The following is a 16,095-nucleotide window of genomic DNA, read 5'->3' on the forward strand; positions in this document are numbered from 1 at the left end:
AATCTAGAAAACAAATCATTTCAAACATATGTAATAATTTCTGAAGGAAAGGGACCATTAAATGGAGGTCAAAGGCATTCCAGAAGATGCGCATTTCTTGAACAAAAATCCCACACCGTTGCCTTCCTCTTTCAGTAGTGATAGTAGGACACTGTCGTCGATATGGGCCTCGAGTTCTTTGCTGTTCCCAGTGTTAAAATCTTCCGGGGATTTATCAAGCGATGGCGCACAACAAAGCAGAGAAGGGTCGATATGAGTGTATTGCATCAGAGAGAGCATTTTGGATTTTTCGTTCCTGGATTTACGCCTGTTCGTCGACATATTTTCTGAATTTAGGGCTTGGAGCCGCGAGGCCTTTATCAGCTTTGTAAAATCAATGATTTCGTCTTCGCTGTCCTCAGAGTCCACATCCGAAACTTCGCTTTGCTTGTCAGATTTCGAGATATCTAGTTCTCCCCTACCACCGCATTGACAACCGATTAATTCGTGTGTTTGGCAAGTAGTCCCTTCGTCAAGGCGAAATAAATCCCTAAGTTCCTCACGCGAAAATTGAGAGACACCAGTTTTTTGGTCCATCACGCTGTCTGCCAGTCCTATCTTAGTGACCTGTCTTTGCCAAATCTTCTCCTCCAGTGCTCCTTTCAGCACAAGTCTATAGACTCGGCAATGTCGTTTCTGACCATCACGATGTATTCGCGCCATGGCCTGTATATCCGTTGCGGGGTTCCAATCAACATCAAAAAGAATGAGCCGGCTGGCTCCAATAAGGTTGAGACCTGTACCTCCCGCTTTGGCTGAGAGAAGAAATGCGAATACTGAAGATGAGGATGAGCGGTTGAAATCATCAACGAGCCCTTGTCGTTTTGAAGGTGGGGTGGAGCCGTCCAGGCGCAGAAATGGCAAGGATAGGGAAGTAAGAAATGTCGCAAGGAGATCAAGAGTGGATGTGTAATTTGATATAAGGACAACCTTTTCGGACGTAGTATGACGTATATTATGAAGTAGTTGGTCAAGGACTCTGATTTTACCGCTCGAAGCAGGAGATAGGTGTCGAAGAACAGTTGGCGGAAGACTGGAAATTAAGGCACCAAGCGTAGAATTGGGAGTTTGATCGGAGTTTCTAGGCTTTAAGAGGGAAGGGCTGTTGCACAGTTTCTTGAGAATGGTAATAAGCTGTAGAGCACTCTCCGAATTTCCCAAAGCGCATTGGAAAATCGGAGAACTGAGAACATAGTGATAGATATTTTTCTGAGAGGAGGTAGGGTTGCAGAATAGGACATATTCGGTTTTGGGAGGCAGATATTTCAAGAGGATGTCCGCAGTTCGCCGCAAAATAAACAAGGACGTCAGGTTTGTCAATTCCTCACTCCTCGCTTCTCCTTTCTCGATGTCTTTTTCCAAAGCCCCTGGCTGTCTGCTTTTCACAATTGGCCCTTCGAATTCTTTCATGAACATTTTGAATGTTCCTAGAAGGCCAGGATTGACAAAGTCAACCATGGCAAAAAACTCAGTTAGGTCATTCTGGATCGGGGTTCCGGAGAGAACGATTCGTTTTGAAGTATTCAACGATTGTATCGCTTGTGCACTCTTGTTTTGGACAGTCCTCATCCTATGCCCCTCGTCCGCAATGACAATATCAATCCCAGATCCCTTCGATAACTCCTCTTGTACGGTTCGGAGACGTTCGTATCCGATGATCATAACGCTATAGCTCTTGCCCATGGTAAAATCGGTGAGTCTGGTCCTTTTGGCATCAGCCACAAATACACCGACGCGTTCATTACCTAACCATTTCCGGAACTCTTTTTTCCAGTTATCGATTAATGTGACGGGACAAACTATCAGGGCTTTTTTAACCACTGGTTGAGCCTCGTATATTGGGTTTTGTTTCAAGAGGGTCCATATAAGAGCTATGGTCTGCAAGGTTTTCCCTAGACCCATTTCGTCCGCGAGGATCGCCCCTTCACCATTGAAAGATCGCATTCCCATGACACACTCGTAGAGAAATTTAACACCTTCTCGCTGATGCTCACGGAGATGTTTAGCCAAAAGCGGATCAAGGACGACATCAACAATTTGTTTGCCTTTAGGGACTGATTTTGGCCGTTTCATGATGACCGCGCCAGGAGCCGTGGGATCATGTCGTGGAATGGGACTGCCATCAGGCTTCTGCACTAGTACAGTGCTATCTTTGAGAGGATTTTTGAAGACACTCTTCGCCGCAAAGCTTCTAGGCGCAGCTATGTTAAGGAGTCTCTTTTCTCCTTCGTTGTCTCTGTTCTCTCGTGTGATTTTGGCTTTAGGGGGAAGTCTAATGGTGCCATTCGTCGATATAGCAGATGAAATGCGGGACACACGAACTGGATCACCGGCATTTTCATTGGGTTTGTCGATAGGTATGGTCGCAAGTGAGGGTTTGGCAGCACCTAAAAGTGGCCGACCAGAGAGGAACTCCTTCTTCGACAAGACAGAGTCAACTTCAACCTCTTTTCCGCCAACCGATAATGTCGAACCGGGCAGGAGAGGAGAATTGAACATGATTCTCCCAAAATCCCGCCCAGATATGTCCTGCAGAGACGCATAACCACCACTGACAGTTAGGATTCCATCACCATCCCACGTTTTATGCTTTTTGGCAGTAGGTTTCCGCCTAACAAAATCCCGAGGAGCGGAATGTTAGCCAAAAGCCATTAACCCTTCCTTACATTACCAATTTATTTCCAGTTAAAAAAAAAAAAAAAGAAAGCTTCGTCAACAAACTTACATACCAGAGAACATTGTAATATGTTTCCATCCCAAAATCCGCCGCCGACGTATCATCATCACCATCATCCACATTCACCTCCGTTGGTAGATTCCACTTCGGAACCAGCGCCCTTCGGTCAGAGACCAACTTTGAGCTTGGATTAGACACCCTGGGTACATGTTCTGATTTTGTACGTTTCCCATTACCATCATTATCACTAGCTGCTAGGTCAAAGCTTTCAGCAGTGATTCTTCGACGTTTAGTAAGATGACCAGAATCTCCGGTAGACTCGACACATGCTGATGTTGACGGTGATTTTTTGATCAGCGGTGGCCGGAAGGGTTTAAAAGGCATAGTTTGATATGTAAATTAATGCTCTGTGCGATCAAGCATTCTCCCCATATCAGATCCAATTGAGCGGAAAACTGATTGACAAGAAGTTGCTGATTTCTTGGCGCGTCGCGTCAGGGAATCGATGAGGCTTCAACGCGCGTGATCACATGATATGTCATTGCCCAGGACATTTGTCCCAGAAAGGAAAAATTCATTTGACATGCATGGATATTGTTCTATCCAGGGATAAAGGGATAAATTTTACGAAATATTGTTCCATATTGTTTAAAAAAATAAAAAAACCCATTGCTGGGTAGACTACGCTGTACAGAACTAAGTTACACCTCATTTTATGAGTCAAAGGATAGTTTAGTCAAAGGAAATGGCAGAGGGAAATCGTTCATCTCGTGTTTCACAGCAGTAAAAAAGTAGCCAAGGGACGAACCATCCTTCCAATCCTTCCAACAAAAACGAAATAAGAATGAACACTTTTATGCTATTACTTTCATAAATGCAGTGGTTTCTCACCCAACCGAAACCAGAAATAGGATCATTAGTTCATGAAAAGGAAAAATATCGGCTTAGAGAAAAAGAACGCGAACCAGAAAAAAACAATGTAAAGCTGAAACGGAAGAAAAAGCAAGAACGTCATCGTTTAAACCCCCAATCGCTTATCCTCTAGATATCTCATTCTCATTCATAAAGATCATCTTCACCCAAGTCTTCCTCCATCTCCTCGAGCGCGTCATCGCCGACCATCTCCTCGTCTTCGCTTTCAGTGCCGTGGTTCGGAAGCACAGTGATTCGTCCGTATTCCATAACTACACGTGCAGTTTCGCCGTCCTTGATAGCGCCTTTTAGGATCAACACCGCAAGGCGGTTTAAGACCTCTTTCTCGATGAGTCGTGACAACGGTCGGGCGCCGTATAGTGGCGAGTAGCCAGCATTGCCCAAGTAATCCTTGGCCTCGTCCGTGCATTCTATCGTCACCGAGCGATCATTCTGCTCTAGTCTCTGTTGGATCTCCTCAAGTCGGAGATCAACGATCTTCCGTATCTCCCGTCTCGTTAGCGTATTGAAGATAACGATGCTGGAAATCCGATTGAGGAATTCGGGTAGGAAGTAGTTCCGCAGTGTTCCCATAACAAGTTCTTTAGTGGTTGAATCTATTTGACCATTTGCGACGGTGGAACGCTGAAGGAACTCCGCGCCAAGGTTGGAAGTCATCACGACGATACAATTCTTCGCATCAACGATTCTTCCCTGGCCGTCCGTAATTCTTCCATCATCCATCAGCTGAAGCAGGACAGTCAATACTTCCTTCGCGGCCTTTTCCACCTCATCAAAGAGCAGAATGGAAAACGGTCGGCGGCGAAGTGCTTCCGTTAGTTGGCCACCGGCATCATGCCCAACATATCCGGGAGGAGCACCGATCATTCGACTCAAAGAATGTCTTTCTTGATATTCAGACATATCAAATCTGATCATGGATTTGGAGTCATCGAAAAGGAATTCCGCCAAAGCCTTCGTAAGAAGCGTTTTACCTGTACCGGAAGGACCGCAGAACAGGAAGCTTGGCGGGGAATTAGGGTTGCTAAGGCCAGAGCGTTGGAGACGAATTGCATTTGAGACGGACTGAACAGCTTCTTTCTGGCCAACAACAATTTTAGAGAGGTGCGATTCCATTTGAAGGAGTCTGTCCTTCTCGGTGGTTCTGAGCTTGGTAACAGGAATACCAGTCCATCGAGCCACAATTTCATTGATCTGTTCAGGACCAACAGCATCTGCCAGAAGAGTTTCCCCTCCCCCTCCTGGCTGAATGGATAATTCCGCGTCGACTCGAGCTCTTTCAGCCTCAAGCTGTTCGATGCGTTTCTCGACATCGGGGATGGCATAGTATATGAGATCTGAAGCGGTTTGCGTATCCCCCGACCTGGTTGCCTCATCCCGCTTCACTTTCAGAAGATCCAATTTGATTTTAGCATCCTGGATATCTTTGCTTCGTTGCTTTTCGCTTTCGTATTTTTCCCTCATTGGTCGCAATTCTTCGTTAACATTTGCTGCCTCCTGCTTCGCAGTTTCTAGTCGTATCTTTGATGCTGGATCCTTCTCGCGTTCCAAAGCATGAATTTCAATCTGGAGTTGCCTGGCACGGCGCTCCAATGTATCGAGAGCTTCGGGTTGTGATTCCCTTGTGACACGCACAGCTGCAGCCGCCTCATCAATAAGGTCAACGGCTGAGTCTGGCAGTCTTCGGGCTGTAAGATAACGAGAAGCCAAATTTGCTGCTGATACAATAGCTCCGTCGAGGATGTTAACACCATGATGAACTTCGTATCTCTCCTTCAGTCCTCGAAGGATTGAGATCGTCTCGTTCACTGAAGGCTCTTTGACCAAAACTTGTTGGAATCGACGTTCAAAGGCCTGATCTTTCTCGATGTATTTCCTGTATTCGCCAAGGGTAGTTGCGCCAATGCAATGGAGTTGGCCCCTAGCAAGCATGGGCTTCAGCAGATTAGCAGCATCCATGCCACCCTCTCCACTGGAGCCAGCTCCCATGAGCAGGTGGATTTCGTCCACAAACAAAACGATAGTATCCTTCGATTCTTCAATCTCATTCAGAACCCCTTTCATTCTCTCTTCAAACTCACCACGATACTTGCTGCCAGCAACAAGAGACCCAACATCGAGGGACAAGAGCTTGCAATTCGACAGATTTGCAGGGACATCCGCATTAACAATTCGGCGAGCCAGACCTTCCACGACTGTCGTTTTCCCCACACCCGGCTCGCCGATGAGGACTGGATTGTTCTTTGTCCGTCGACTGAGAATCCGAATAACTCTCCTGATCTCCTCCTCTCGACCAATGACAGGGTCGATTTTCCCTTCTCTGGCCATCGATGTCATATCAATCGTAAATTTCTTCAGATTCTCACTCTCCTCTTCCGTATCTGCTGTTTTTGAGTCCACTCGCTTCATCCCGCGGATCTGCTGGATCGCCGAATCAATCAACTTCACATTCGGGATGTTTGCGTCAGCAAGCGCCCGCTGGATTGCAGGATCCTCGGCCAGCGCGGCTATCAGATGATCTATAGCAACATAACTGTCTTTCTGCGTCTTTGATAGATTGGTAGCGGACCGAAGCACCTTTGAAATGGCCGGCGATGGTGCGATGGTCTCTGGTGGGGGATCCTGGGAAGGTAGCCGGACTAGAGACCGGTTCAGTGCCCGGGCTAGTAGTTGGGGGTCACCATGGGCTTTCTCAACGACTCGTTTGAAAAGAGAAGCCGAACTGGCTTGGTGTGAAGGATGTGTGGTTACTTGTTGGTCCTTCGATTCATCAGCCGGAGGGTCCAGAAGGGACACTGCGAGGTGGATGGGGAGGAGCTGGGGGTGGGCATGTTGCTCTGCTAGAGCATGGGCGTCAACAAGAGCTTTATTCGCTCTATCTGTTAATTGGGCTCCACTCATTGTAACAATCGTATATTCCGTTGTCTAGTATTGTGAGTTGGCAATTCTCGGGGACGTTGTGTGGTGGGGTATCAAATATCAATTCAACGGATGGAAGGTTCAATTTTCTTCCTTTTATAGTTGAGTTCACCAAAAAAGAGGAAATAAAACATTGTAAAGATAAGATGGGAGTCAAAAATTGCAAGCCGTCATAACGGTTGTGATGGGACGGGGCGAAGCTTCCAGCGCCTTATCGGGTGTTCGGGATCCTTCCTTTTGATTCTGGAGGCCTTACATGACGGAGGTCCTACACAAGCCCTATCCCACGTGACCCACACACATATATTAGCTCGCCACTAGATAGATAACAAACAAACTAAGGTTCAACCCTCTTATATTACATCATATCATGTGATCATGGGAGATGTAACCTTACTGAAAGAATGTAGAATGAATTATCTTTGTATTTTAACTCTAAGTTGAGCTAGCTAAGATATGGTATGTAAGAAGACTAGGGCAGTGTAGCAGGGCAAGGGATAGCAGTACAAACAGAGTAATGTACAAACAGAATACAAGTAGCATAAATAAACATGGTAATCATAATAGCAATCTCAAAGCTCAAAACACACGAGAGACGCCCGCTCCACACTCATCATTATCACAAACAACAGGTCAGCATCCAGTGCGTCGGAGATTTCCTCGCAGAATGACCATAGTGAGATAGCATAACTGGTTGTGCCTTCAGACCCGCAATGCATCCCTAAGGGAACAATCGTTTCCCGATGCTTTGCGTATAACTAAACTCCCCGAGTCACCGCTCTCAGCGAAAGGGCTCTCAGGCGCATCTCAATCGACTTCGAGTTCAAAAACGTCAACATCACCACCGTCGAGTCTGTTGATGCATGATAGGGTGCCAGTTGTAAGGGAGGTGATTGCGCCATATTTGTAAACACTGATATGTTGGCCGAAATTGATTATGTCACGCAATTTTGTAAAGTCAGACGCTTTTGGATCTCGCTTCATCAATGCAGGGTCATCCGATATATCATAATATGAACCGAACAGTGTGCAATCAATAGACAAGAGCGCACACCGTAACTGGTTTGGAGGGATATGGGTAGTTTCCAGTAGACACATGTCGTTGAGAGATACATTCCCATTAGTGTTAGGTGTCCTGGAAATCCTAAACGAAGGCATCCCTAGTGTCCGCTGGAATTCAGGAACGATCTGCAAGGGATAGGGGATTCGGTTAGCATTGAGTACAAAGACCGAGGATGCATCGTCGATGACGTGGCCGGCGGTGGCAAGGTCATGTCATGTAGGGCCAAGATTGTCCAAAGTCCCCAGAAAGCCCACTGTCCCCGTCGAACTACAGTCATCGAGTCTCAGAGAGAAGGACTCACGGGTAGCGATAGTAGATCCCGGTTGAACTGCTTGTAGGCGTATCTGTTTCGGCTCTCGTTCCACCAAGGTAAATGCTGGTGTATCTCGGAGTGCTTCCGGGACGACCGGCTCGGGTCCATGCCAGACCAGTTCGTACATGCGGCGTTTCGGGTTACCAACGAATTTTAACTTTTCCATGTAAACACTGAGAGCATAAGTCAGTAATTATCTAAGAGTGGGAATAAAAGTAGTAAGTAGACTTACGAAGGGAATATACTGAAAAATGACTTGCTTATTGCATGGCTCAGAACATCGTTGGCAGTCTTTCGCGGCACGGTAGCACCCTCAAAATTACTTGGAACATATCGGAAGACAATCTCCGGGGTCCACAGCACATTGCCTCCCTCATCCTGATTATTGGCTATGAAATTGAGGATATCATGAAGTTGTTCGGGGTTTAGAGTGATACTTTTTGTTAATCGGCGCTTTCTTTTGATGCGATCGAGTACACCTTTACGGCCAGGGCCATCTTCTGGCGACCAAAACAGCTGATCTGAAATTTTTGGCGCAATATCTTCACGGATGGACTCCATGTTTGGGGGGGTTGGAAACGGCGGGTCCCTGGATGACGCGCTCATAACTGATGGGTTTGAGGGATAAGAAGCCACAGAGGGCCCGGAGGAATCAGAAAACGTATTCTCCCGTTTTTTCGATATGGTCATCCAATGAAAAAGTGAGGAGTAACAGTAGAAAGCGGGATTTTATCTGGTCAACAGGAGAGGAGTAAGATAGAGAGCGGAGTGAATTTGCTTGGGAAAACTTTGCGACATCTCGAGGAGAAAGCAGAGGGTTGCAGAGGGTTGCCTAAGAGAACTCATGAAGTTGTGAGGTAATGGATGAAAGAAAGAAAACGAGACGAGCTGGAGTGTTATAGCGTGTTGTTGCGTATTGTTGAAGCTCGAGAGTAGTTATAAATGATGTCATAAGAGAGGAAGCTGCTGTTGGGCACTAGTTGCCCTGGCCCTCCACCGCACGTGATTACCCCTATATAGTTAGCTAGCGATCGCACAATGAGAAGATTAACCATCCCACAGCTGCTCCCCCAAGGCTCGTAAGGTTTATTCTGCAGCAACATGCACATATGGATTGGTTTAACTTCACCCTATATAGGTAACTTTAGCTACAAGTTATTTGGAAGGTGAATGATTTAGCTGCAGCAGCTAATTCTAGTAATAAATCTAAATCTTTCTAAATTTCCAAGGTTGGAAAGAAAATAGAAATAGAGAGGAAAAAAGTTCAAGCGGCGGAAGGAGTTTATGTAGAGCCCATCACCAAAGAAGTACCTCATATTCTCACAGAGTTTCTTCAGCGATGATTCATTCATTCATACGTTACTCACAAAGCCCGAAGACAATACTTGGGATTAAATTGATTTGAGATGATGATGATCGCGCGACTCAAAAGCAGCAATTCGACAACCTTGCTTGGCTACTGCTGCCTGGCTTATTTTTGACACGGCTGTACACACCCTAGGTATGTATACAATTCGACTGCATGCTGCCTTCAACTTATTATTGGCACATGAGGTTGTGGTTCCTTGGCTTTGTAACCTTGTTCTCCTCATTCTCCATACCTACCCCACACCAATGAACCCTAAAAACTTGGATGACAAGGCGTTTCAAACGCTCGGCGGAGAATAGCCAAGGTTATCGACAGCGCTATAACAGCCACAAGACAAAGCAGAGAGGATCGAGGCTTGATACCAACACACAGATCCGTAGTTCGTGTCTAGTCGGAACAAATGAACGTTGAAAATTAAAACATGCTGCAGGCAAGTAATACCAAGTCCCGCAACTGTGTTCGCTGTAGTCAAGCCATCCCGCCGAGGCCTTGCTAATGATGGCCTACGAACCCTTGTATCCAATCACAAGGGATCGTGGATGCAAAGATGTCAGGGCAGCCAGCCTTGACAATATGGGCTTTGGACGAGAAGCCCCAGTCCTCCAGGGGTGCCTATAGGCCATGCGGAGAAGGGGATTGGTGGGAAATTCACCCATTCCACTCCCAGCGATCTTCCCCGTCGCTGGTCAGATTGCGGGCCGAACGAGGGGGCAAATTGCTAAGACGAGGGGCCTTCGCTGTCGAAGCCACTGCTGGTGTGATTGGTGATTGGAACCCTGTGCAGCGACGTCATTGGCGAGCAGCATGCAAATTCAAAAATTCCTTGCTTCTCAACGCAAACCGGGAACGACGAAGAGTCCAAGTCGATTGAATCCGTTTTACTTTTGCCTGTGCGTTCCACTGTGGATCTCGTATTCGGCTCCATCGTCGTCATGTAGTCATATTGATCCAGCCATCCCGCGACCTTATTCTGTTCAAACTCTGCATCCCTTTCATCGCCAAAATCAAACCAACTTCATACCTGCCGCGACTCCCCGGAAAAATTTCTACTCCTTTGCAACCCGCTTCAAGAAACCACTTCATCCAATTTGTTATCAAACACAAGAAGATCGCGGCTGTGCTATTTCGCCGTAGAAACACTAGACATTTTTATCATCCATATCACTTTCAAGTATATTCACTGCTTCAAGCCATTCAACATGTCGAACCGTCCAATCTTCGTTGCGACTCATCCTCGCGCTTGTTCCACGGCTTTCGAAAGAGTATTTTTGAACTACCCCACAATTTCATGGATGTGTCGGTCTGCAATTAACCCGTATCGCTAGGTCTTCATGCAGCGTCGTGATACTCTCCAATGTGTCCATGAGCCCTTCGGGGATGCGTTCTACTTTGGCCCGGAAAGGATGAGCCGTAGATATGAAGGTGACGAGAAGGCTAGAGTTGAAAGTGGTTTTGCCCATTCGACGTATCAGTCGATATTTGAGAGGCTCGAGAGAGAAGCAGCTGAGGTTTGACCCTTTTTCTGATTGCTGAGAAAATTGGTTCTTACCTTTCTTTGCTCCTCTTCATATTACACGCGTATATGCTATATTCCATTATTGTCGATGTGTGATCCGCGATGCTTCTCATTCATCTGGGGTTAATCCACGCCTGAAGCTGTGTTCTGATACCACGGGTCACCCACCTGGTGTGTTCGATCGACCACCTCTGTCGTCGATGTCGAGAATCCATTGTTTCCCCCTCCGAGACTGAATGATCCCCAAAAAATCCCCTTGTTCCTTCGTGTGCTTAGCATTTGAGCTTGACACATGCCTTGCCACAGTGCGCTCGAACAAATTTTGACCCTGGATGACGTGTCTTCCGCACCCAGCGCGCTCAACGATTACTTGATACTTACTGAACTATAGGGAAAACGTCTTTTTATTAAAGACATCATTCACTATCTTGTTCCCCCGAGCGGACAACCCCCCAGCATCGCTCCATCCTTACTGAAAATCAAACGCGGTGTGGGCACGCAGGATGGCAACGTTGTCGACCCCGTCAGTATCTTAGCTGCGGAACCAAGTTCCAATGTCAATAAAAAGACACCTTATCCCTATGATACGCCTGCGGAGGTCGACAATCCGACTGTTGTTCCGGCAGCAATGCTCGGCAAGTTTCATTTCACCTTTTTGATCCGTGATCCCCACTACAGCATCCCATCCTACTATCGATGCACGATCCCACCACTCGACGCCATCACTGGCTTTTACGACTTTTATGAATCCGAAGCAGGCTACGATGAAGTTCGCCGCGTTTTCGACTACCTACGCAAAATACGGCTTGTTGGGCCGCATGACGCCAACGGGAACGCAACTACAAATGGAGCATCAAATGGAGTCTACGTAAACGGCGACGGCGTCAATGGTAGCGCGGCGCCAGCAAATACCAAAAGAGCTGAAATTTGTGTCATTGACGCGGACGATTTGCTGGATGATCCCGCTGGCATAATCAAGCGCTACTGCAAGAGTGTGGGAATAGATTATACGCCCGAAATGCTCACCTGGAATTCCGAAGAAGATCATGAAATTGCCAAAGAGGCATTCGAGAAATGGAGAGGATTCCATGAAGACGCCATCCACTCCACTGAGCTGAAAGCTAGAAACCATGTAAGTTTTGTTTTAAGACCCGATTCACCCCCTCCTGAAAACATGTACAGCATGTCGAACACTGACAACTTGTGTTTCATCGAATAAAGCAGAAAGCACGCAAAACTGAGGCTGAATTTGACCAAGAGTGGCGTGAGAAGTACGGCGAAAAAGGAGCAAAAATCATCCGTGCTGCTGTAGATCGTAACATGGCTGATTATCGCTATATGAAGAAATTCGTCATGAAGGCTTGAGTGAATGCTGTTGGGGTGGTTGTAATGAGTTGTTGAGATTTAAAAACCTGGATGTTCTTTCTCTTTCTCCGTTTTTTTATCTCTCTTCTCATTTTATTTTTTTTTGGTCTGATGCGCATCTCCCTTTAATGTCCTTTTTTTTTTTTTTTATCTACATATTTTCTCCCTCCCTGTGTCCGAAGCCAGAATATGAAACTGGGAGCCTAGTTATTAACTAGCCTGCCTTATCCGTATACTTTCGCTCAAGTCAGAATAAAACATCGAAGACTACTTGCAGGCGGCAAACTCTCTCTCGGGCCACGTTTTAATCCCTTTTCGTCCTTCAGCTTTTTTCTTCCACCTCCCCGTTTCTGTATGCGCCACGCCCTCCCATCTGCCACGATGGAGAGATTAAAGCTTGCCGTGGCAGCTGCTCTATTTCCGCCATCGTGCTGTCTCTCCCATTTCACCCCGCATATGATTCTCCTACGTTTTTAAATTTCAATTCAGCGCCCAACGCCCTTTAGCCGCAATGTCCACGGATTTGTCGCACATATGACTAGGTAAAAATGAAATGCTCGCGTTTGCCAGCACGAGTAGTTAGTTATAGTTACCTGCACACAGTGCAACATGCTCTGTCAAGTCCGCACGCATAACCTGGTAGAGATAGAGTGCGGTTGTCCCCTCGTCCTCTTGGGATGTAGAATAAATTGCCCGAAATTTATACAGAGGAGGGGGAGGAGGGGAAGGCGGAGGGGGGGAATAGACACGCACATATAAAATCAGTTCTCGAAAAGAAAAATTGAAAACTACTATGATATAACTGGAAAACTGGAAATATTGAAAGGTATAAGCTTATATTTGAGGGCTAAAATCACAAACTCTGGAGAAAGGTCGTCCAATAGCAACCAGAGCAGAGGCAGAGACATAGCTACGTAGGCACTGCAAACAGCTGATTAACAGGGCAAGGACATTTAAAGGATCAAAAATGTGTATGTAAATAAACAGGAGAAGCAAACCTATGTCGCAACCGAAGCCGTTCTAGTTAATAGTTTTGTGGATAATTGTGGATAAATGCTGGGGAGACTTTGGGGGAGAATGGAAGAAGGGACAGAATGAATGATGGAAGAGGATTGCGGGTTTAAGATAGCGGATAAAATAAGGTGTAGTGCGACACGGGCCTGGGACGCAGTCAGAAGTAGGCTCGGTAATAATAAAGTGTGCCAAAAAGAGCCTTGGGATATGCCAGGATATGACGGACTGCACACCATACCTTAGCATGGGTGTGGTTGGTCACAATTGACCACAGACGAGGGCTTCATATCGACGTTAACATAACGGGAAGGTGTTTTAGCCTGCGCCGCCAAAAAACAAAAACAAAACAAAAAACAAACAAAAAAAAAAAGGAAAAAAACACGAGCTATTTGAAACGGAATATAACAAACAGTACCCAGCAAGTAACACTCAAGCATGCAATTCATAAGACAATGCGGTAGTAAGAAGTTCATGTTCCCAAGTAACCGACAGCAGATAAAAATAAACCGAAGGGGTAAACAGGTAAAGATTTAAATAATGTAAAATAGAGGAAATAGTAGGGAAACGAATATACATCTGGTTTAAACAAAAGTAAAAAGGAAGGAAATCAAAAAAACAAAAAACTCCTTCCCTCGTTCGGCTAATTAGACCGCACTGTAGCCGCCTCGCGGTCCAGGACCTTGTACGGTGGTAACCACTTTCCGGCCCCAGTCTTTCAATATATAAGGTATATCGCGAATGGTATCGCCATGGGGAAGGAGATCCCAGCCACGAGCACCGTAGCGGTTGTAGTTCAACCAAGAGCCAAAAATGAGGTATGCAGAGGTGCACAGGAAGACACTGTAACGACGCATTGTTAGTTTCATTGCAATATCCAGAGAATTGATGACAATCGCAAGAAAACATCCAAGTATTCTATGGGAAAGTTGGCAAGGGAGAACTCGAGGGCTATATCAAGTGAGCACTCACATCACAATCAGCCAGGTGAAGAAGCCCCAGTGGGCAGCTTTTCCGCTTCCATCGTCCTCGAAGTCTTCACAAGCATGCTTCGTTACCCAATCCAGTCTCAAAACAAACACATTATCAACCTGTCCGTAGCTCTTAAACCGAAGACTTTTCTCTTCGGCCTTTTTGTCATCATCTGTTTTGCCATCTTTTTTGTCATCGCCAGGTCCATCTTCGTCGGCCAGGGTAGCCATCTTGCCAGACCAATCGCCTTCCAAGCCGCTGCGCGAGCGATCACACGTCATTTCTATGACGGCCTGTTGATCATACTCCTTGCCGTTAAAAGGATATTTCCCACCGTGGAGTTCGATCCGTAACCCTTCATGCTGGGAATCGCTCGCTTTAAGCCGCGTAACCTTAGGATTGAGGTTCCTGCCAGAATTCTGGACAAATATACCCGCGATTGGAATAGCACCCAATAGTTTGTTGTCATCCGAAGACCGTTGCACACCGCAGACTGAGGGAAGAAAAACCAGTCAGCAAGAGGAAAATCAGCAACAAGCCGGTGAAAATTAGGGAAATAGACGGTATAACTGACCCATTGTCCCCGACGGGCACTCCGTTTCTTTCAGCGGTTTGCATAGGTCAATCGTGTATGTGGTATTGATGGTGGTTGGGGGATGTTCAACCACATGGTAGACGGAGTGAGGGCCAGCCAAAGGAGTTAGGGTCCATGATTTGCCGTCAGCAACGACGCGGTCACAGTCTAATGTTACTCCAGATGTAAGGGCCGGAAAGAGAAGCAGAAGTGTAAGGGAATGAGCTTCTGCTAGTATCTTCATCGCGAGGTAATTTGTATGTGGATGCAACTTAAGAGTGATGGTAGGGTGGTCAGCTGCACTCGTGTGCCCTGTGAAGGCAGCCAAGAGGAGGACGACCACGGTAGCGCCAGCTTTCTTGTTCAAAAGATAGTTGGAGATGCCAGAGGCTAACAGGCTATTGCAGCGAATACTCGCGCGACTGAAGGGTTGGCAGTGGTCACCGTCCGCTTTTGGCCGAATTGAAGCTGCCTGCTTACAGAGCAGACTATCAACAAAAAGGGACTAGTGATGTGGCAGGCTGGGATAGATCACGTGACAATCTGACAAAGAACAGATTTCCACTGCCGCTTTGACCTTCCCACTGGTATATCGATGACGGCAAAGCTGATGAGTTTCACTCAGATCGGCTCTATTGAAGATCGAACATCCAATCCATTGGTTACACCTTGCCCTATGCTCTCCCGCCTGCTCCCAGCTGTTCCTCCCCCTTGTCTTCTACACGATCAAACTGAAGATCACAACACTGTGATTGCCATTGCTCTGGTTCCAGCGCTGCTCTCTAACCTGCATTTTGCACGATGCACTCAAACTCTTGAGGTCAACGATTGATCAACAGGCCCAGCAGCTCTACACTGCCAGCAACGAACATGCGCTATCCAAATTCCTGGCTCATCTCTCGGCTGGTAATGAGGATGCATGGATTGGCCTACCACTATCCTCTAGCCGTCTCAGAGCGAATAATACACTTTGACAATTCAATCATTTTTCTTGTACTGGCATGGTGGCAGTCTCAAATACGTTTGAAAGAGGCTGCATCTTTGTCATTGAAGAACGAGGAGTGACAAGAAGAGGGGGGAAATGTATACTGAACCAGTTGACAAGGACATGATTTTTCATAAGAACAGGTGCTCATCTGTCACACCCAAAAACAAACAGTATCACAGTGTACTATATATAAGATTATTGAATTCGCAACTCATATATACTTCAGATATATAGAAAATAATTTATGAAATAATTTATTAAATTTCCATTATAATTAAAACTCTAGCGGCTTTCTTGCTGTACTACAGAGTCAGAAGCCAACTCAGTTAGAAAGAGGCTAAGCATGCTGGGATAGT

At 46.3% G+C, this 16,095-nt stretch overlaps 6 protein-coding genes across 6 annotated transcripts; 2 read left to right on the forward strand and 4 right to left on the reverse strand.

The window, feature by feature from the left end:
- Positions 1-57: 57 nt before the first annotated feature.
- HCBG_03810 (uncharacterized protein) lies at positions 58-3,100 on the reverse strand (the record flags this gene model as incomplete). Its single annotated transcript, XM_045430859.1, has 2 exons — positions 58-2,650; positions 2,769-3,100. The coding sequence occupies 2 exons, from the start codon at positions 3,098-3,100 to the stop codon at positions 58-60; spliced, it is 2,925 nt and encodes a 974-aa protein (XP_045289002.1).
- Positions 3,101-3,473: 373 nt separating this feature from the next.
- On the reverse strand, positions 3,474-6,550 carry HCBG_03811 (heat shock protein CLPA; the record flags this gene model as incomplete). The annotated part of the gene is made up of 1 exon (XM_045430860.1): positions 3,474-6,550. The coding sequence occupies one exon, from the start codon at positions 6,548-6,550 to the stop codon at positions 3,773-3,775; it is 2,778 nt and encodes a 925-aa protein (XP_045289003.1).
- Positions 6,551-7,375: 825 nt separating this feature from the next.
- HCBG_03812 (uncharacterized protein) lies at positions 7,376-8,505 on the reverse strand (the record flags this gene model as incomplete). The annotated part of the gene is made up of 3 exons (XM_045430861.1): positions 7,376-7,756; positions 7,886-8,117; positions 8,177-8,505. The coding sequence occupies 3 exons, from the start codon at positions 8,503-8,505 to the stop codon at positions 7,376-7,378; spliced, it is 942 nt and encodes a 313-aa protein (XP_045289004.1).
- A 1,355-nt stretch (positions 8,506-9,860) lies between these two features.
- On the forward strand, positions 9,861-10,184 carry HCBG_03813 (uncharacterized protein; the record flags this gene model as incomplete). Its single annotated transcript, XM_045430862.1, has 1 exon — positions 9,861-10,184. One exon carries the CDS (start codon positions 9,861-9,863, stop codon positions 10,182-10,184), a length of 324 nt encoding a protein of 107 aa, XP_045289005.1.
- Positions 10,185-10,512: 328 nt separating this feature from the next.
- Positions 10,513-12,194, forward strand: HCBG_03814 (uncharacterized protein; the record flags this gene model as incomplete). The annotated part of the gene is made up of 4 exons (XM_045430863.1): positions 10,513-10,575; positions 10,639-10,821; positions 11,221-11,961; positions 12,051-12,194. 4 exons carry the CDS (start codon positions 10,513-10,515, stop codon positions 12,192-12,194), a joined length of 1,131 nt encoding a protein of 376 aa, XP_045289006.1.
- A 1,468-nt stretch (positions 12,195-13,662) lies between these two features.
- HCBG_03815 (uncharacterized protein) lies at positions 13,663-15,159 on the reverse strand (the record flags this gene model as incomplete). Its single annotated transcript, XM_045430864.1, has 3 exons — positions 13,663-14,048; positions 14,178-14,670; positions 14,752-15,159. 3 exons carry the CDS (start codon positions 14,993-14,995, stop codon positions 13,853-13,855), a joined length of 933 nt encoding a protein of 310 aa, XP_045289007.1.
- Positions 15,160-16,095: the final 936 nt, after the last annotated feature.

The sequence above is a fragment of the Histoplasma capsulatum genome, assembly GCF_000150115.1.
Source record: "Histoplasma capsulatum G186AR genomic scaffold supercont2.4, whole genome shotgun sequence".
NCBI classification, from domain to species: domain Eukaryota; kingdom Fungi; phylum Ascomycota; class Eurotiomycetes; order Onygenales; family Ajellomycetaceae; genus Histoplasma; species Histoplasma capsulatum.